Below are 14,806 nucleotides of genomic sequence, written 5' to 3' on the forward strand. Positions count from 1 at the left end.
CTGAAATCTTTTCACCTGTTATTTCCCCCTGGGGTGGGAAATATTCGTGGTAATTACCCACCTCCAATCTTTGACTTCTTTTCTATGATCTGGCACATGGGGAAAACCCTCCCCAGGCTCCTGTGGGCAATGGAGACTAGATCTTTCTCAGACTCTCTTCTCCAAAGGGTTGGATGGAAGGCGCTAGAGAGATCTGAGTTCCAAGATGAAAAAGAAGCCAGGGACTCTAGGAATTGTTTCTCTCCATGGCTAATTGGCCCTTGGAGAAGACATTCCCGTGTTATCTTCAGAGCCACACGTCTTAAAATGTCTCACTCCCTTGACCCCTACAAAGCAACTTCAAGCAGAGCCCTTTGGGAATGCTCATCTCATGCACAAAGCAAGTCTAATTGGCATCTTGAGTATTGGTTTCAGAAGAGATTCAGGATGTGTCCTTCGGGTGAGAATCCCTGATGCCATATATGTAGTGACCTCATTTGTGTCACCTGACATAGGTCCTCTGGGTTGGGAGGTGTTTTATTTCCCCACTTCCCTCAGGATTGGCTCATGTCAGGCCAAGTCTTTCCTCATTCTAACCCCTATGATTCCTGCTGAGGAAACATTCATGCAGTCAGGAAGGGGCTTATTCTAAAAACATCAGTGCTAGAGCTAAATTCCTGGGGAAAGGAGGTGTACATCTAAGAAGAGAATAGAGCAGAAAATCCAAAATAGATTTTCTTTTGACTCTGGGCTCATTGATTACAGAGCAGGTGTTAAATGTAGCATCTACACCCAGTAAAATTAAAGCAGATTGTGATCGCTGAATCTCTCATTGCTATGTTTGGATGGAGAGGTGGCTCAGACAGATACTTAGAGTTAGAGGAGTCATATGCATGAGGCAAAGACCCAACTAGTGGAGGCTAAAGAAGTTTAATTAGTCAATCTGTCCTGATATGCGCTGATGGAATTCAAAATCTGAGCACTATTTGAAAGAGCTTTACAGAATTACACATCCTACTGCTCCTGGCGATGCTCTATCACTAAGGTAATTCGTGTAAACAATGATGGCTGTGTCAGACAATGTCCTCTACAGCGCTCCACAGCACATGGAGGTCTCAGGGTTATGAAGGAAGTCTGATGAGCACCTCAGAAAAGACTGGAAATTCAGTAGCCAAGGTGAGAGTCAGTGTGGATCTATTCTGCACTCTCTGTTTCTCCTCTATACTTGCTTTTCTTACAAGTGTCTGCAGAGGAAACTCCAGGTAAGGTATTGTTTGGGCTTGAGGTATTCAAGAAACTTTATTAGAAACTAGGACATGCTCTGGCACTGACCGCTGATTTCCCCAGCCCTCAAGTCAGAGGGAGGTATTTGCTTGCCCCATGAGGAAAGCTGCCTGTGAAGGCGGAGGAATAAGTCACTTGAGGGTCACAAATCAAAACGGGAAATTAGTAGGAAAGTTGCCTGTGGGAGGAAGAGAGACATGAGTCAGGTGACGAACAATTTTATGGTATGGTGATTTAGAGAGAAAGATGGAAGCTGCTGAGGAAAGAGAAGGGGAAGTGTATGGATGCTAAGTAAAGGGAAACGTGCGGCTGCCTTGACTGGGCTGGAGCGATGAGAGGGAGCGTGGGGAAGGCTGGGCTCTTAGTCCACAGGAAGCTGAGTGCGAAATAACAGCATGAGGTGACAGCCCAAAAGATGATCCTAGGCTGCATGAATATGGAGAGAGATAATAAATGTGATCTATTTCTTTTTAAAAAATTATTTTTAAAAATTAATTTTTTGGGTGGCGGATTAGGTTTATTTATTTAGTTATTTTTAGTGGAGGGACTGGGGATTGAACCCAGGACCCTGTGCATGCTAAGCATGTGCTCTACCACTGAGCTACACCTGCCCCGCCCTGTGAACTATTTCTTATTGGTCAAATTATACTTGGAAGAATATGTTAAATTCTGAGTTCTTCACTTTAAAACGTAGATAATCTGGAATGCATGAAGATCTAGGGAGACATTTTGGAGGAAAAACAGAAAGAGGGATAGTGTGGATATTTTGAGTATTAATTTAGATTTAAAAAAAAATTCAGTTTCTCCATGGAGATCAAGCTTTCATTCTGGTCAGTATTCATATGAGAATTAGGTAAAGGTCTGATGGGAAATCTAGCTGACTGAATGGTAGAATCCTAGTTTTACCAGCCTGATCCATAATTTGAATGCTCTCAGGTCTACCCAGGACATGTCTCTCACCTGTTTTCAGGTACACAGTATGGTGGCCTTGTTATGCGTCAGCTTGGCGCCCACACACATCTCCTTAAACCATACTTAATCTCCAAAGGGAGACAATACCAAGTTACCCTTCCAGCTAACCGGATACAACTATCCCATGCACAAACCATAAAGACGTTAACCTCTGTCCCACGAAGAGGATATAAAGCCCACCAGTCCTTTCCCCATAAGATGGTACAAAATCCCTTTTTTGTCTTTAAGTTAAATTTATTCTACTCCTGTCTGATTCATACTTGCCTTTTTTTATAGCCTGTAACTGAAATACTAAGATATGAAGTTAACTATATTAATGTATCTTATGTTAGACAAGGGGACGGCAGAGGGGAAGAAAACTAAAACATCTGGTTAATACATGTACGCCAAAATATGCCTGTCAAAATAAGGAAGAAGTGCCTGTCTCTATTACAGCTCCTGTTCCTGCAGCTGCTCACGTGGTCACGGCTGGTTTCTCTAACTACTTTCTTTCACTACCCATCCCATATTTTCCTTCATCCTCACTTGGTCATGATTACTCCTCTGTGGGTGAGTGACCCTCATCTTCATTCCTGAAGGATCTGGGACATTAGCAGTCCTGCATAAATGGGGTTATTGCAATTTTCCACTGACTTTCATCATAGGACATTTGAGCACAGGAGGCACCCTAAAAATCTGGATTCCAGACGTGTTCCTCCTCATCCCCCAGGATCAGTCATACCCACCAGTATAGTAACTGCCTTTGCTTGTCGATTGCGTGATATGAGGACCCCAAAGTGGCAACGTGGCAGCCTCGCTTCTCTGCAAACAGAATCACTGTGTCCCCTGGGGGAAGGGCTCCTCCTTTGTGACTAAGACCTCTAAAGCAGCAGAGATCAAAAGTGTGACAGGAAGGCAAACTGTGCTGGGGGGTCACAGTTATAGAGGTCATCGTGAGAGGACGCACTCCCGTTTCCACCTCTTGGTGCCTAATCCCATGAACCCTTGCAGTGGGAGGAACAGCACCCTAAGCTGGATACGGATTTAGCGCAAACAGCACATCCCAGAGGACACGACCCCAGCGGTGTGAGGTGCTGCCGACCAGCTGTTGCTGTAATTGAGCCTTCAGAAGGCTGTTCCACTGTTCTGTCAGGCCCATCGTTTCAGGAGGATGGAGAATATTTTCAGACCAGCGGATTCCATCAGCAGAGGTCCATCCCCACACTTCGTTTGCTGTGAAACAAGTCCCTTAGCCGGAAGCACAGCTTCATGGAATGCCGTCACGCCCAGTAAAGCACTCCGTAAGTCCACAGGTGCTATTCCGCAGCAGCACTGCAGGCGAGGAGGGCCAGTCCCTGCTGAGAGCAAGTGTCTGCTCCAGGAAGAACAAAGTACCGTGCCTGCTACAATGGAAGTGTAACCAATTTACCACAGAGGATCTGGCTGATCCCCCTGGGCGGTGATGCCCTCAAGGACCCACGGCATATCGTGGTGTTTAGGGGTCACTGGCAGACTGGGCGACCCAGCCATGGCTGCAGCTAGACTGGCCGGGGCGAGTGCAAGTCCATGTGGCTGCGCCCACGTGAAGCCTCCAGCCCTGCTGCCACGGCCACTATGTTTGTGAGTCTTTGTCATGAATAAGAGTGGCTGAGGAAGTGCTGGCATCCACAGAATGGGTTAGCACTTGGACAGGGTGCCTCATTCCGTGGACATTAGTAATTGGTATTTCTTGTTTTCCTGTGAATATTTGCACGTTTTTCATTGTATGCAGGATAGTTACGTTAGGCAGGAGGATGACTTTGTTGTGTTTGTGATTACGCATGGTTTAAGGAGATGTGTATTTGTGCCACTGACAGGAGATGGACTCCAGAGGTTTTTCAAATGTGTCAACTAGGCAAGGATGAGCCACATTTACCGGAATTGCCCTTTTGTGAGTTTATGGTTAAGGTGGGCCACAGAGGAGATTCTTTGGAAGATGCAGAGAGCGGAGGGGAAGCCAGCATTTTTATAATTCATAACACTGTTGCTGATCTGCTGGCTCCCTCCCTGGTGCGAGGCAGCAGTGGGCCTGCAGTTACTCCGCCTTCCTCAGGATCTTCCTTTTTAGCTTCTCTTACTTCTGGGCCAGGAGTGTGTGTTTAGCCTCCTTAAGTTGGGCCTGGGCCTTTGCGAGAAAACCACACCACCAATTCCAGAGGCAGTAAGTGACGTGGGTCTCAGTCTGTCCTTGTGGGATTACACGTCACGTTGTGGGTTCCAGCCTGACCTTGATCTACCACAGTTTATGTCCATTGTCCCTTCCTGACTGCCTCCCCCATGGACTCCCAGTCCAGCGTTAGACACAAAGGTGACAGCCTTACATAGAATGCTTGACAGCTTTCTCAGTCAAGTAAGCCAAAATTCTGTACAACCATTAAATGTGTACATACATGTATGTACACATGTCTTAGGTTCAGCTTCTTTGGTTAAACCCTGACTGATAGAAGGAAAAATTTATATATATATATATATATATATATATATATATATATATATATATATATATATATAATATTTACATTATACATGCAGTTAGAGTATATATAGAAGGGGTGTGTGTGTATAAATATATATACATACTTAGAATATATGCATATATCCACATATATGTATGTACATATATCTCCTCTTCAGTGAGGAGAGACTCTTGTTTTGAAGTTAGGCACTTAATAGGGTCTAGATATTCTAGAATTTCAGAGTGATCATATTTGTGAACAGAGATTTGAAGTTCTCACTTTTAAAAAAACGGTTATTTCCATAATGAGAGCGGTTGAATACTTAGAAATAGAAAACATTCTCTTTAACAGTTCTTTCACAGATCAAAAGCTGCTGCTTGTCAGGTGTGATGAACCCCGGTATTTCTGATTTGACATCTCCTCTTCCCTTCCTGTTTCCCCAGGGATGGAGGAAGGGGGAATGTGGCAGAGGAATCAGACCTCTCTGGCCGACTTCATCCTCGAAGGGCTCTTTGATGACTCCCTCACTCACCTTTCCCTTTTCTCCTTGACCCTGGTGGTCTTCCTCATTGCGGTGGGCGGCAACGCCCTCACCATCCTCCTCATCTGTGCTGACCCCCGGCTTCATACACCCATGTACTTCCTCCTGAGCCAGCTCTCCCTCATGGATCTGATGCACGTCTGCACAACCATCCCCAAAATGGCGACCAGCTACCTCTCTGGCGAGAAGTCCATCTCCTTTGCGGGCTGTGCAACGCAGCACTTCCTCTATTTGTCTCTGGGTGGCGCTGAGTGTCTTCTCCTAGCTTTCATGTCCTATGACCGCTATGTTGCCATCTGTCACCCACTGCGCTACACTGTTCTCATGAACAGAAAGGTGAGACTGATGATGGTCGCCATGTCTTGGTTGGGAGCATCGATAAACTCCCTAATTTATACAGCCATCTTGATGCACTTCCCTTTCTGTGGGCTTCGAATAATCCACCACTTCTACTGTGAGTTTCCAGCTGTTGTGAAGTTAGTGTGTGGAGACGTCACTGTGTATGAGGCCACAGTGTACATCAGCACCATCTTAATTCTCCTCCTCCCCATATCCCTGATTTCTACATCCTATGCCTTCATCCTCCACAGTGTCATTCAGATGCGTTCAGCTGGGAGTAAGAGAAATGCCTTTGCCACTTGTAGCTCCCACCTCACTGTTGTTTTCCTCTGGTTTGGTGCCTGCATCTTCTCATACATGAGGCCCAGGTCGCAGCGTACTCCGTTGCAAGACAAAGTTGGCTCTGTGTTCTACAGCATCATTACTCCCATGCTGAATCCTTTGATTTATACTCTCCGGAACAAGGATGTAGCTCAGGCTCTGAGGAGAGTACTGGGGAGAGATATGATCACTAAAATACTGTGATTGTGGCTACCCTGAATATCAGACTGGAATGCACTAGGTTCCCTAAATTGACTTGAGTAAACTTGGAAGATTTTTCAAGGTGACTACTGAAAAATAAAAAGTAGTTAACACACAGCTCTAGTAAATTTGGTCTCAGGCACCTAAGCACTGTAGTATCCTATCCTAGTCCTTTCAAGCTCCTGTAATAAAAATACCACAGACGGGGTGACTTCAGCTACAAGCATTTATTTCTCACAGTTCTGGAGGCTGAGTCCAAGATCAAGATTTGAAAGCACTAGACATGTTTTCATTTCCTTGTGATCTCTTTTCAAATGTACCTTGCCCAAACATACCTCTCTGACTACCCTATTTAAACAGCACTCTTTACTCTGTGTCCCTGATTCTACCTTATCATTGTACTTCGCACAACATTTCATAATGTTATATTCTACTTACTTTCTGCTTTATTAGAGCGGTAGCTTCAAGAGGGCAAGGAATGTACTTTGTTTACTGTTGTTTCACTAGAGCCAGGAAAGAGCCTGACATGAAATACTCAATGGCTGTTCTGCTGCATGGATTAATAAATGAAAGTGACCAAGATCGTCTTACTATCTCACATGACATTGATGATCTTCAATTCAGAGCAGAAAGAGATTACAAAAATAAATAAAACAGCAGATGGCGTGGTAAGACTCATTTTCTAAGACAGCCAGCTATTAATCCCATGCAAATGCAGAGACACGACATCTCAGTGAACTTTCCTGGAGTCTGGTGGTCTGAGGGATGCCAAAGTGATGGGCAAATTTCTACGTCCTGCTTTTCCTACTGGTTAAAAATGTTCAGCCTGGGGACCGTCTTCAGAAGAAAAACACTAAAGGTTTGTGAGCAAAGTTATGCCTTCTTTGACAAGTCTTTAGAAATAAACTTCTGGCATTCTCTGATAAGATGAGCTGCCCAGCATGAGCTGGGTGTCATCTTACCCTAAAGTCCTAAGGTTGGTTTTGCCTCGTAACACTCCAATATCAAGTAGAAATGATGCCTGGATTTTTTTCTGAAGGTACAAGGGTGTTGTATAAACAGCTGTGTCACAACCCCAGTTAGAGAGAGATGGTTGTTCCTTTGCAACTATTCTCTCTCTACACACACAGCCGTGGCCTTGTCAGGAATGCTGTAAAAGTATTTGAGAACAAAACAACCTAAGCTAAGCTGATGGATGGTTATTCATATAATGCTAACATCTGTTAAAAGTAAATAGTGTAGTGCTATATGACTCTCTCCCTTGAGAAGAGATATAAGTCTATATAATTGTAATCATTCTTGATATATTCTGAATATTAACCCCTTATACAGGGTTTACAGATATTTTCTGTCATTCCATAGGTTGCCTTTCATTCTGTTTATTTTGTCATTTGATGAACACAACTTTTAAGTTTTGATATATTTCCATTTATCTATTTGTAGTTTTGTTGACTGGGGCTTTTGTGTCATAGCCAAGAAATCACTGCAAATGCAACGTCATGTAGTTTCCCCCCCTGTATTTTCTTCTAAAAGTTTTATAGTTTTAGCTCTTGAATTACTTTTTTGATACATTTTCAGTTAAATTTTGTATACAGTATAAGTTAGGGGTTCAACTTAATTCCACTTATAATAGAGATGAAATAGGATAAAACACTTAGGAATTAACTCATCCAAGAAAGTGAAAGATTTATGCCCTGAAAACTACAAAACACGGCTGAAGAAAGTAAAGGGATGTAAATAAATGGAAAGATATCCTGTGTTCATGGATTCGAAGACTTAGCATTAAGACCTCATCACCCAAAGTGATCTATAGAGTCAATGCAACCCCTATCACAAGCTCAATGGCATTTTTTTCAGAAATAGAAAAACCTATACTAAAATTCATACGAAATGAAGAGACCCCAAATAGCCTACACAATCCTGGAAATGAATAAAACTGAAAGACCCACAGTTTCTGATTTCTAAACTTGTACAAAATTACAGTAATCAAAACAGTATGATAGTGGCATAAATATGGAGGTATAGACCAACAGAACAGAACAGAGACCCTGGAAAATTACCCTCACATATGGTCAGAAGATTTTCAAGGATGCCGAGAATATTCAATGGGGAAAGGACAGTCTTTATAATCAGTGATACTGGGAAAACTGGATACCCACATGCAAAAGAATGAATTTGGACACTTACCTTACACCATACAAGTAATTAAATGAAAATGTATCAAAACCCTAAATGTAAGAGCTTAAACTATAAAAGTCTTTGAAAAAAAGATAGCGGGAAAGCTTCATGATAAGAGGTTAACATCCAGAATATATAAAGAGTGACTACAATTGAAAGATGACAATAGAATAATCCAATTAAAAACTGGGCAAAAGACTTGTATAGACATTTTCCCAAACAAGTTATACAAACAGCCAACAAGCACATGAAAAGATGCTCAACCTCACTAACCATCAGGGAAATGCAAATCAAAATCACCGGGAGAATCACCTCACACCTGTTAGAATGGTTCTTATCAAAAAGAAAAGAGATAAGCACTGGGGAAGATTTGGAGAAAAGGGAACCCTTGAGTACTGTTGGTAGAATATAAATTGGTAGAGCTACTATTGAAAAGAATATGGAGGTTCCTCAAAAATTAAAAATAGAACTATGACGGGATCTGGCAATCTCACTTCTGGGTATATACCCATGGAAGTTAAATCACTATCTTGAAAAGTTATCTTCGCCCCCCCGCTACCATGTTCGTTGCAGTATTATTCACAGTAGCCAAGACATGGTAACAACCTATGTGTCTATCTATGGATGAACTGATAAAGGAAATATGGAGTATATATGTGTGTATATACACACACGCATACACAATGTTATTGTGCCATAAATATTCAGCCGTAAAAAAATAAGGAATTCTTGTCATTTGTGACAACATGGGTGGACCTTGAGGGCATGAAGCTAAGTGAATAAGTCAGACAGAGAAAGACAAATACTCTATGATATCACATATATGCGGAACCAAAAGAAGTCCCTCAAGTTCTAGATCTAGAGAACAGATTAGTGATCAGCAGAGCTGGGTCTGAGGGTGGGGGAAAAGGGTGAAAGCGGTCAAAAGGTAAATACGCCCAGCTGTAAGATAAATAGAAGGGTCTGATGTACAGTGTGGTGACTATAGTTAACAGTACTGAATTGTATATTTGAAAGTTGACAAGAGAATAGATCCTAACAGTTCTTAAGATAAGAAAAAATTGTAACTATTTGAGGTGAATGAACTAAACTCATTGGGGTAATCATTTTGGAATATATACGTATATCCATCCAATCATCGTGTTGCACACCTTTGACTCATACAAAGGTGTCATTTGTATCTTAATAAAACAGGAAAAATAAATCTCATCTTGAAATAAGAATAAGTAAACAAAATCACGGTGAGATACCTGCTCATGCTTATTAAGACTGTTATTATTAAAACAGCAAAGAGCAACTGTTGGTGAGAATGTGGAGAAACTGGAACGCTTGTGCACTGCTGGTGGGAATGTAAAATGGCGCAGCCAGCGTAGCCAACAGTTTGGTGGTTCCTCAAACAATTAAAAATAGAATTAGCATATGATCCAGAAACTCTACTTCTGGGTATATGCCGAAAAGAATTGAAAGCAGGATCTCAAAGAGGTATTTGTACACCCTTGTTCATAGCAGCATAATTCGCAAGAGCCCAAAAGTGGAAGCAACTCAAGTGTCCATGGATGAATGAATGGATTAACAAAGTGTGGTAAATACACATACAAAGGAATATTATTCAGCTTTGAAAAGGAAGGAAATTTTGACACATGCCACAACGTGGATGAACCTTGAGGAAAACAAACCATTCATGAGAAGACACATACTATATAATTCTTCTTCTGTTAGGTACCTAGAGTAATCAGATTCATAGAGAAAGAAACTAGAATGATGAATGACGGGGCATGGGGAGTTGTTTCATGGGTACAGAGCTTTAGTTTTGGAAGATCAAAAGGGTTCTGGAGATTTGTTGCACACAGCATGAAGGTTCTTAACACTACTGAACTATAGACTTAAAATGCTCAAGATGGTAAATTTTATGTTATGTGTATTTTATCAAAATTTTAAAAATTTATATAAAAAACTTAGCTTGGGTTGAATACAGGGCACTCTCATCATTAATGAGATATTCATTTGGATTAAAAAGAAGGATATGACCCAAAAGCCTGCCACACGTACATTTTATTAGGAAAAAACTCACGAGAAACATTCCCGCTAAAGCCAAGAATACAAAGCTCACAATTACTATTGTTGTTAAGCATTCTATTAAAGAATCTTGCCAATACAACAGGAAAGAAATCTGTATAAAGCTTGAGCAGGAAAAAAAACCCCTATATTATTTTTCACACCTAGAATTCCAAAAAAGTCAACTTACAAATAATAGGAGTCAACAAGTAAGCTCGAGAAATGTACGAGAAAGAATACATTACTTAACAACCCAAATAACCAGTCAGAAAATGTAAGAAAACATTAATATATAAAATGAAAATGCTGAGATGATGGAGATAACACACTTTCCTGAGTGGGAAACATTTTAGTGCAAAGAGGTCAGTCCTTCAAATTAACTTTTAATTCAAAACTGTTTCAATTCAAATCTCTTACTGTGAAATCCAGAATTTGCCAAGACAATTCCAAAAGACGAAAAGAAAATCTGTAAGAGCAAACACAGTACAACTGAAAAAGAACAACAATGAAGAACAGGTGCTGTCTGCTGTCAGGATGTGCTATGAAATCCAGAGAGTTAAAACAGCATGGTCTTCATTCAGAGAAAGGATCGTGAAAGAGTAGTGAGTGCAGAACACAGATTTATACATGAGAACACAGTTTATAATAACCATGACATTCCAAACCAAGGGGCAAAAATGACGTTAGGACAGTTAGGCAAGGTGTGGGGAGAGAGCTCTCTAGGTATTGCTTAATTTTCAAGCTTTCTAAATGTCTTTTGAAATCCAAGAAGTAAAGCCTTAGAATATTTATTCGTCCCCAGAGTTTGTTTTCTCTCTTAATCTTGGCAGGGCCTTCTCTTCTGGCTTTAGGAGAATATTACAACACCTGGGGGCAAAGATGCACCCCAGTAACCCAGCACTGGAAGCCAAGATGGAAAAGCTCTCCACAGCCACCACGACCTTCCCTCTGGGGCTGTAACACGCGGGGAGGAGTGGGATGCAGACAGTGCAGGACACCAGCACGCTGAGTGTCAGGAACTTGGCGTCACTGAGAGTGGCCGGCCGACTCCTGGCCAGGAAAGCCAGGGTGTAGCTCGAGAGGGCCAGGGAGCCCATGTGTCCTAAGGTAAGGTAGAACACAATGACCCGGCCCTGGCTGCACACGGTGATATTGAGGGTAGGCTCCGGGTGTGTATCCAGTCAACAAAAGGGGAAGAGGGTCCCAACCAGACCGCACAGAAAGTCACTTGAATCAGTGAGCAGATGGGAATGACTGAATTGGGTGCCCCGGAGAGCAACCACTGCCTCCTCTTTCTCCCTGGTGTTGTGACCTTGAAAGCCAGGACTACAGTGATGGTTTTAGCCAAAATGGTGGGAAACAGCCACAGCGACCACAAGTGCAAATGTCATTTGTTGGAGGATGCAGGTGGCAGTGTTGGGGCGGCCAGTGAAGAGCAACGAGGAGAGGAAGCACAGGATGAGGGCGATGAGCAGGGTGTAGCTGAGAGCCCGGCTAGAGCCTCCACTACGGGGGGTGTCCCTATACTTCACAAAGACCCCTAGAACCACAGCTGTGAGGACAGACAGACAAAGGACTGTGCAGGCAAGAACTGTCCCCATAGAATCTTTGTAAGCCAAAAAGTCACACCCTTTGAGAGGCAATGATCTTGATCACCATTTGGGTATTGATCACCTGGGCACTTCGTGCCTTGCTTCACATCTGGCAAGAAAAGCAAGGTGTCATTACCTTGGCTTCAGTGATCCTCGTCAGCTCCCCAATATTCACATTTGACCAAGCTGCTGTAATCTGACACCAAATACAGGAACGTTACAAAGAGAAAAATTCCAAGTTCATGCTATGTTTTCTTGGTGTATCAAAGACCAAGGAGCCCTAACCTCACCTCTTTGGTTCATCTTCTGTATGCAAAGGAAGAAGTTTTTCTTACAAAAATTACACCCAATTATATCACTTAAACATGAGCAGAGTAGGACATCTCCTGGATTCATTCTCTCAAGAGCAAACATGTATTGATAACCTGTGGTGACCCAGGTAATACTCCAGGTTCAGCAGGCAGAGAGAGGACCAAGACAAACTCTTAAGAAGCTTCAAATTTACATTATTTCTGCTATCCACAACATTGAAAACCTATGTCCTATTCACTTCAGTATTGTTTTCCAGATTTGAATAACTTGTATTTCAACAAAATAACTCCCTGAGTCTCCCTGTCTTGTCTTGAATCCCTCTCATCTACCATCCATCCGATCACACCTATTAACATTTCTATTATTTAAATCCTTTCATATCACTCCCTTCATTCAAATGCCACAGTTATTCTCATGTTCTTTTAGAGCAGTGATTCTCAAACACTAGCCTGAATTAGGATCCTATGGAGGGCTTGTTAAAGCAATCTGCTGGACCCCACCACCAGAGTTTCTGATTCAGAAACTCAGAATTTACATTTCGAACACACTCCCGAGTGACGCTGATGCTGTTGGTGTGGGTACCACACTTAGAGAACCACTGTTCTAGACTGAGTCCAAACTCCTAGCCGTGCAGAAGAGGTCTGTTGTTATCTAGGTTCCGAGAGAGGCTGAAACCTGGGGCCCTTTGCTGCAGTGCCTGCACCTGGACAAACGTCTCCTCCGGCAACAGGATACAAAGAAACTCTAAGGGACTGACAATAGCTGCGTGCACGTGCAGCTGGGGCAACTTGTGAACAACAAGAAACAAAAAGACCAAAAACTCAACTGCCACTTCTGAGGTGTCGGGAGCAAAAGCGGGGCACTGCGCATGATCCCTGCACACAGCACCACCAAGGGCGCGGGCCGACCACCTAAGCTGCCCCCTGGCCTGACCCCCAGAACCCGCTCCTACCTTCACCCCATTTAAGGGACCAGCTCGCCCCCCCCACCCCAAATCAGGGAGCGAGCAAGGGAACTTGTTACTTGTTTTCACTCCGTTGTGCTGCAGCACAAGTCCCAGTAAAGACTTGCCTGAATTTCTTGTCTGGCCGCTCATCAATTCCCATTGATTAGGGGGTGTAGGAACTCTGGTTGGTAGCAGTTCCACCTGCTTCTCCTGCAGCACCTTTTTTTCCCAAAGGGGTAGAGTAGAGAGAATAAAGAAACCAATTTTCTGTGATATTCCATGCAATTTGCTTGATGCAATAGATCTCCCTTAATTTTCACAATCTTGGGAGGTAGGTAGATAGAATCAACCACTTCGCAGAAGAAAAGAATTGAGGCTTTAAAAGCTGAAGTAACTCACCTGAGGTCTTGGTGGTAGCGTGAGCAGGGTTTTGGATCTAGGCTCTTGGCCAGGGGGCTGGACCAGGGTCAGGCAAATGGGACACCCAGAGGGGCAAAATTTAAGGAAGAATTCACTTCGTGGCACCAACCCTGCCTCTGCACGACCCCAGGTGCCCCTGTAAAGTCTGTACCCCTGGCACCTCACGTTCTTTACAGTAGCCCATGCCCTGTTCAGAACTGTCTGATTCCAGAGCCTGTGACTTTCCCATTACACATCTTTTGCTAGCTTTCACATTCATCACAATCTTTTCTCTTAAAAAGCTGTCATTCTCTTAGAATTACAGGGTTTACAGACATGTCCGTATTTTAATATTTTTTCTCAAAAGCAATTTCTCAAGATTTAATTTCCTACATGGATCACTAAGAAGAAAACTACAGGCCAATCTCATTTCTAAACTGCTTGTAACTAAATTTTCCATAAAATCTTAGAGAAGATTAATCAAGTACATTAAAGAAATAGCAGTCCACAGCCAATTAGGGCTTTTCAAATGTTTTCAAACGGAAGAACTCGAAGAAACATTCAACTTAAGAGTCAAGCAGAACTGAGTTCAAAATAATCCAAATATTGGCAAGAATTTTATGCTGAATTATAATAAAAGCAAACTGTAAAATTCATGAAGCTTTCCTCTTTAAAAATAATGATGGAATTGTTCAAATTGAGTGAAAATTACCTGTTTCCTGAAGTTTTAATGGAATCTTCAGTTGAACCCATCTGGACCTGGTGCCCTTTTGGGGGAGCAGCCCTTTGAGATCCTTCATTACTGCCAAAAACTTAAAAGAAATCTACCTCCAGTTCTCACAGTGCTCCTCTCTCCTCACGCCTGTGTGTATGACGCGTGCCTTCTCTTCTTCCTGGGGTATCGTTTCTTTCCTTCTACGCCTGACCAAGTATAAACACCTGTCTCTAGACTGAACCATCTCACCTGAGTAGCATTCCTTGCCTGGGTAAGGCTGATTAACGCCGTATCGCCCCAACACCCCCGATTTATAGTTCTACAGTCATAGTTCGCACCTGATTGCACTGTTTCTTTACTCGCTGCTCACATCATTAGGCTGGGGATGCTCAGTGACAGTGTGGTTTACTTGAAAGGCGATATGATTTAGAGTTAGAATGGTATTCAAATTTGGGTTCTTCCATTTACTAGAGGTCTGATCTTATTAATCAACTTTGT

General features: G+C 42.6%; 1 protein-coding gene across 1 annotated transcript; it reads left to right on the forward strand.

The window, feature by feature from the left end:
- The first annotated feature begins 5,169 nt into the window (after nucleotides 1–5,169).
- On the forward strand, nucleotides 5,170–6,114 carry LOC105104805 (olfactory receptor 2AE1). The gene has a single exon (XM_010998567.3). The coding sequence runs from the start codon at nucleotides 5,170–5,172 to the stop codon at nucleotides 6,112–6,114; it is 945 nt and encodes a 314-aa protein (XP_010996869.2).
- Nucleotides 6,115–14,806: the final 8,692 nt, after the last annotated feature.

Source organism: Camelus dromedarius, chromosome 24 (assembly GCF_036321535.1).
Source record: "Camelus dromedarius isolate mCamDro1 chromosome 24, mCamDro1.pat, whole genome shotgun sequence".
In the NCBI taxonomy this organism is placed as follows: Eukaryota; Metazoa; Chordata; class Mammalia; order Artiodactyla; family Camelidae; genus Camelus; species Camelus dromedarius.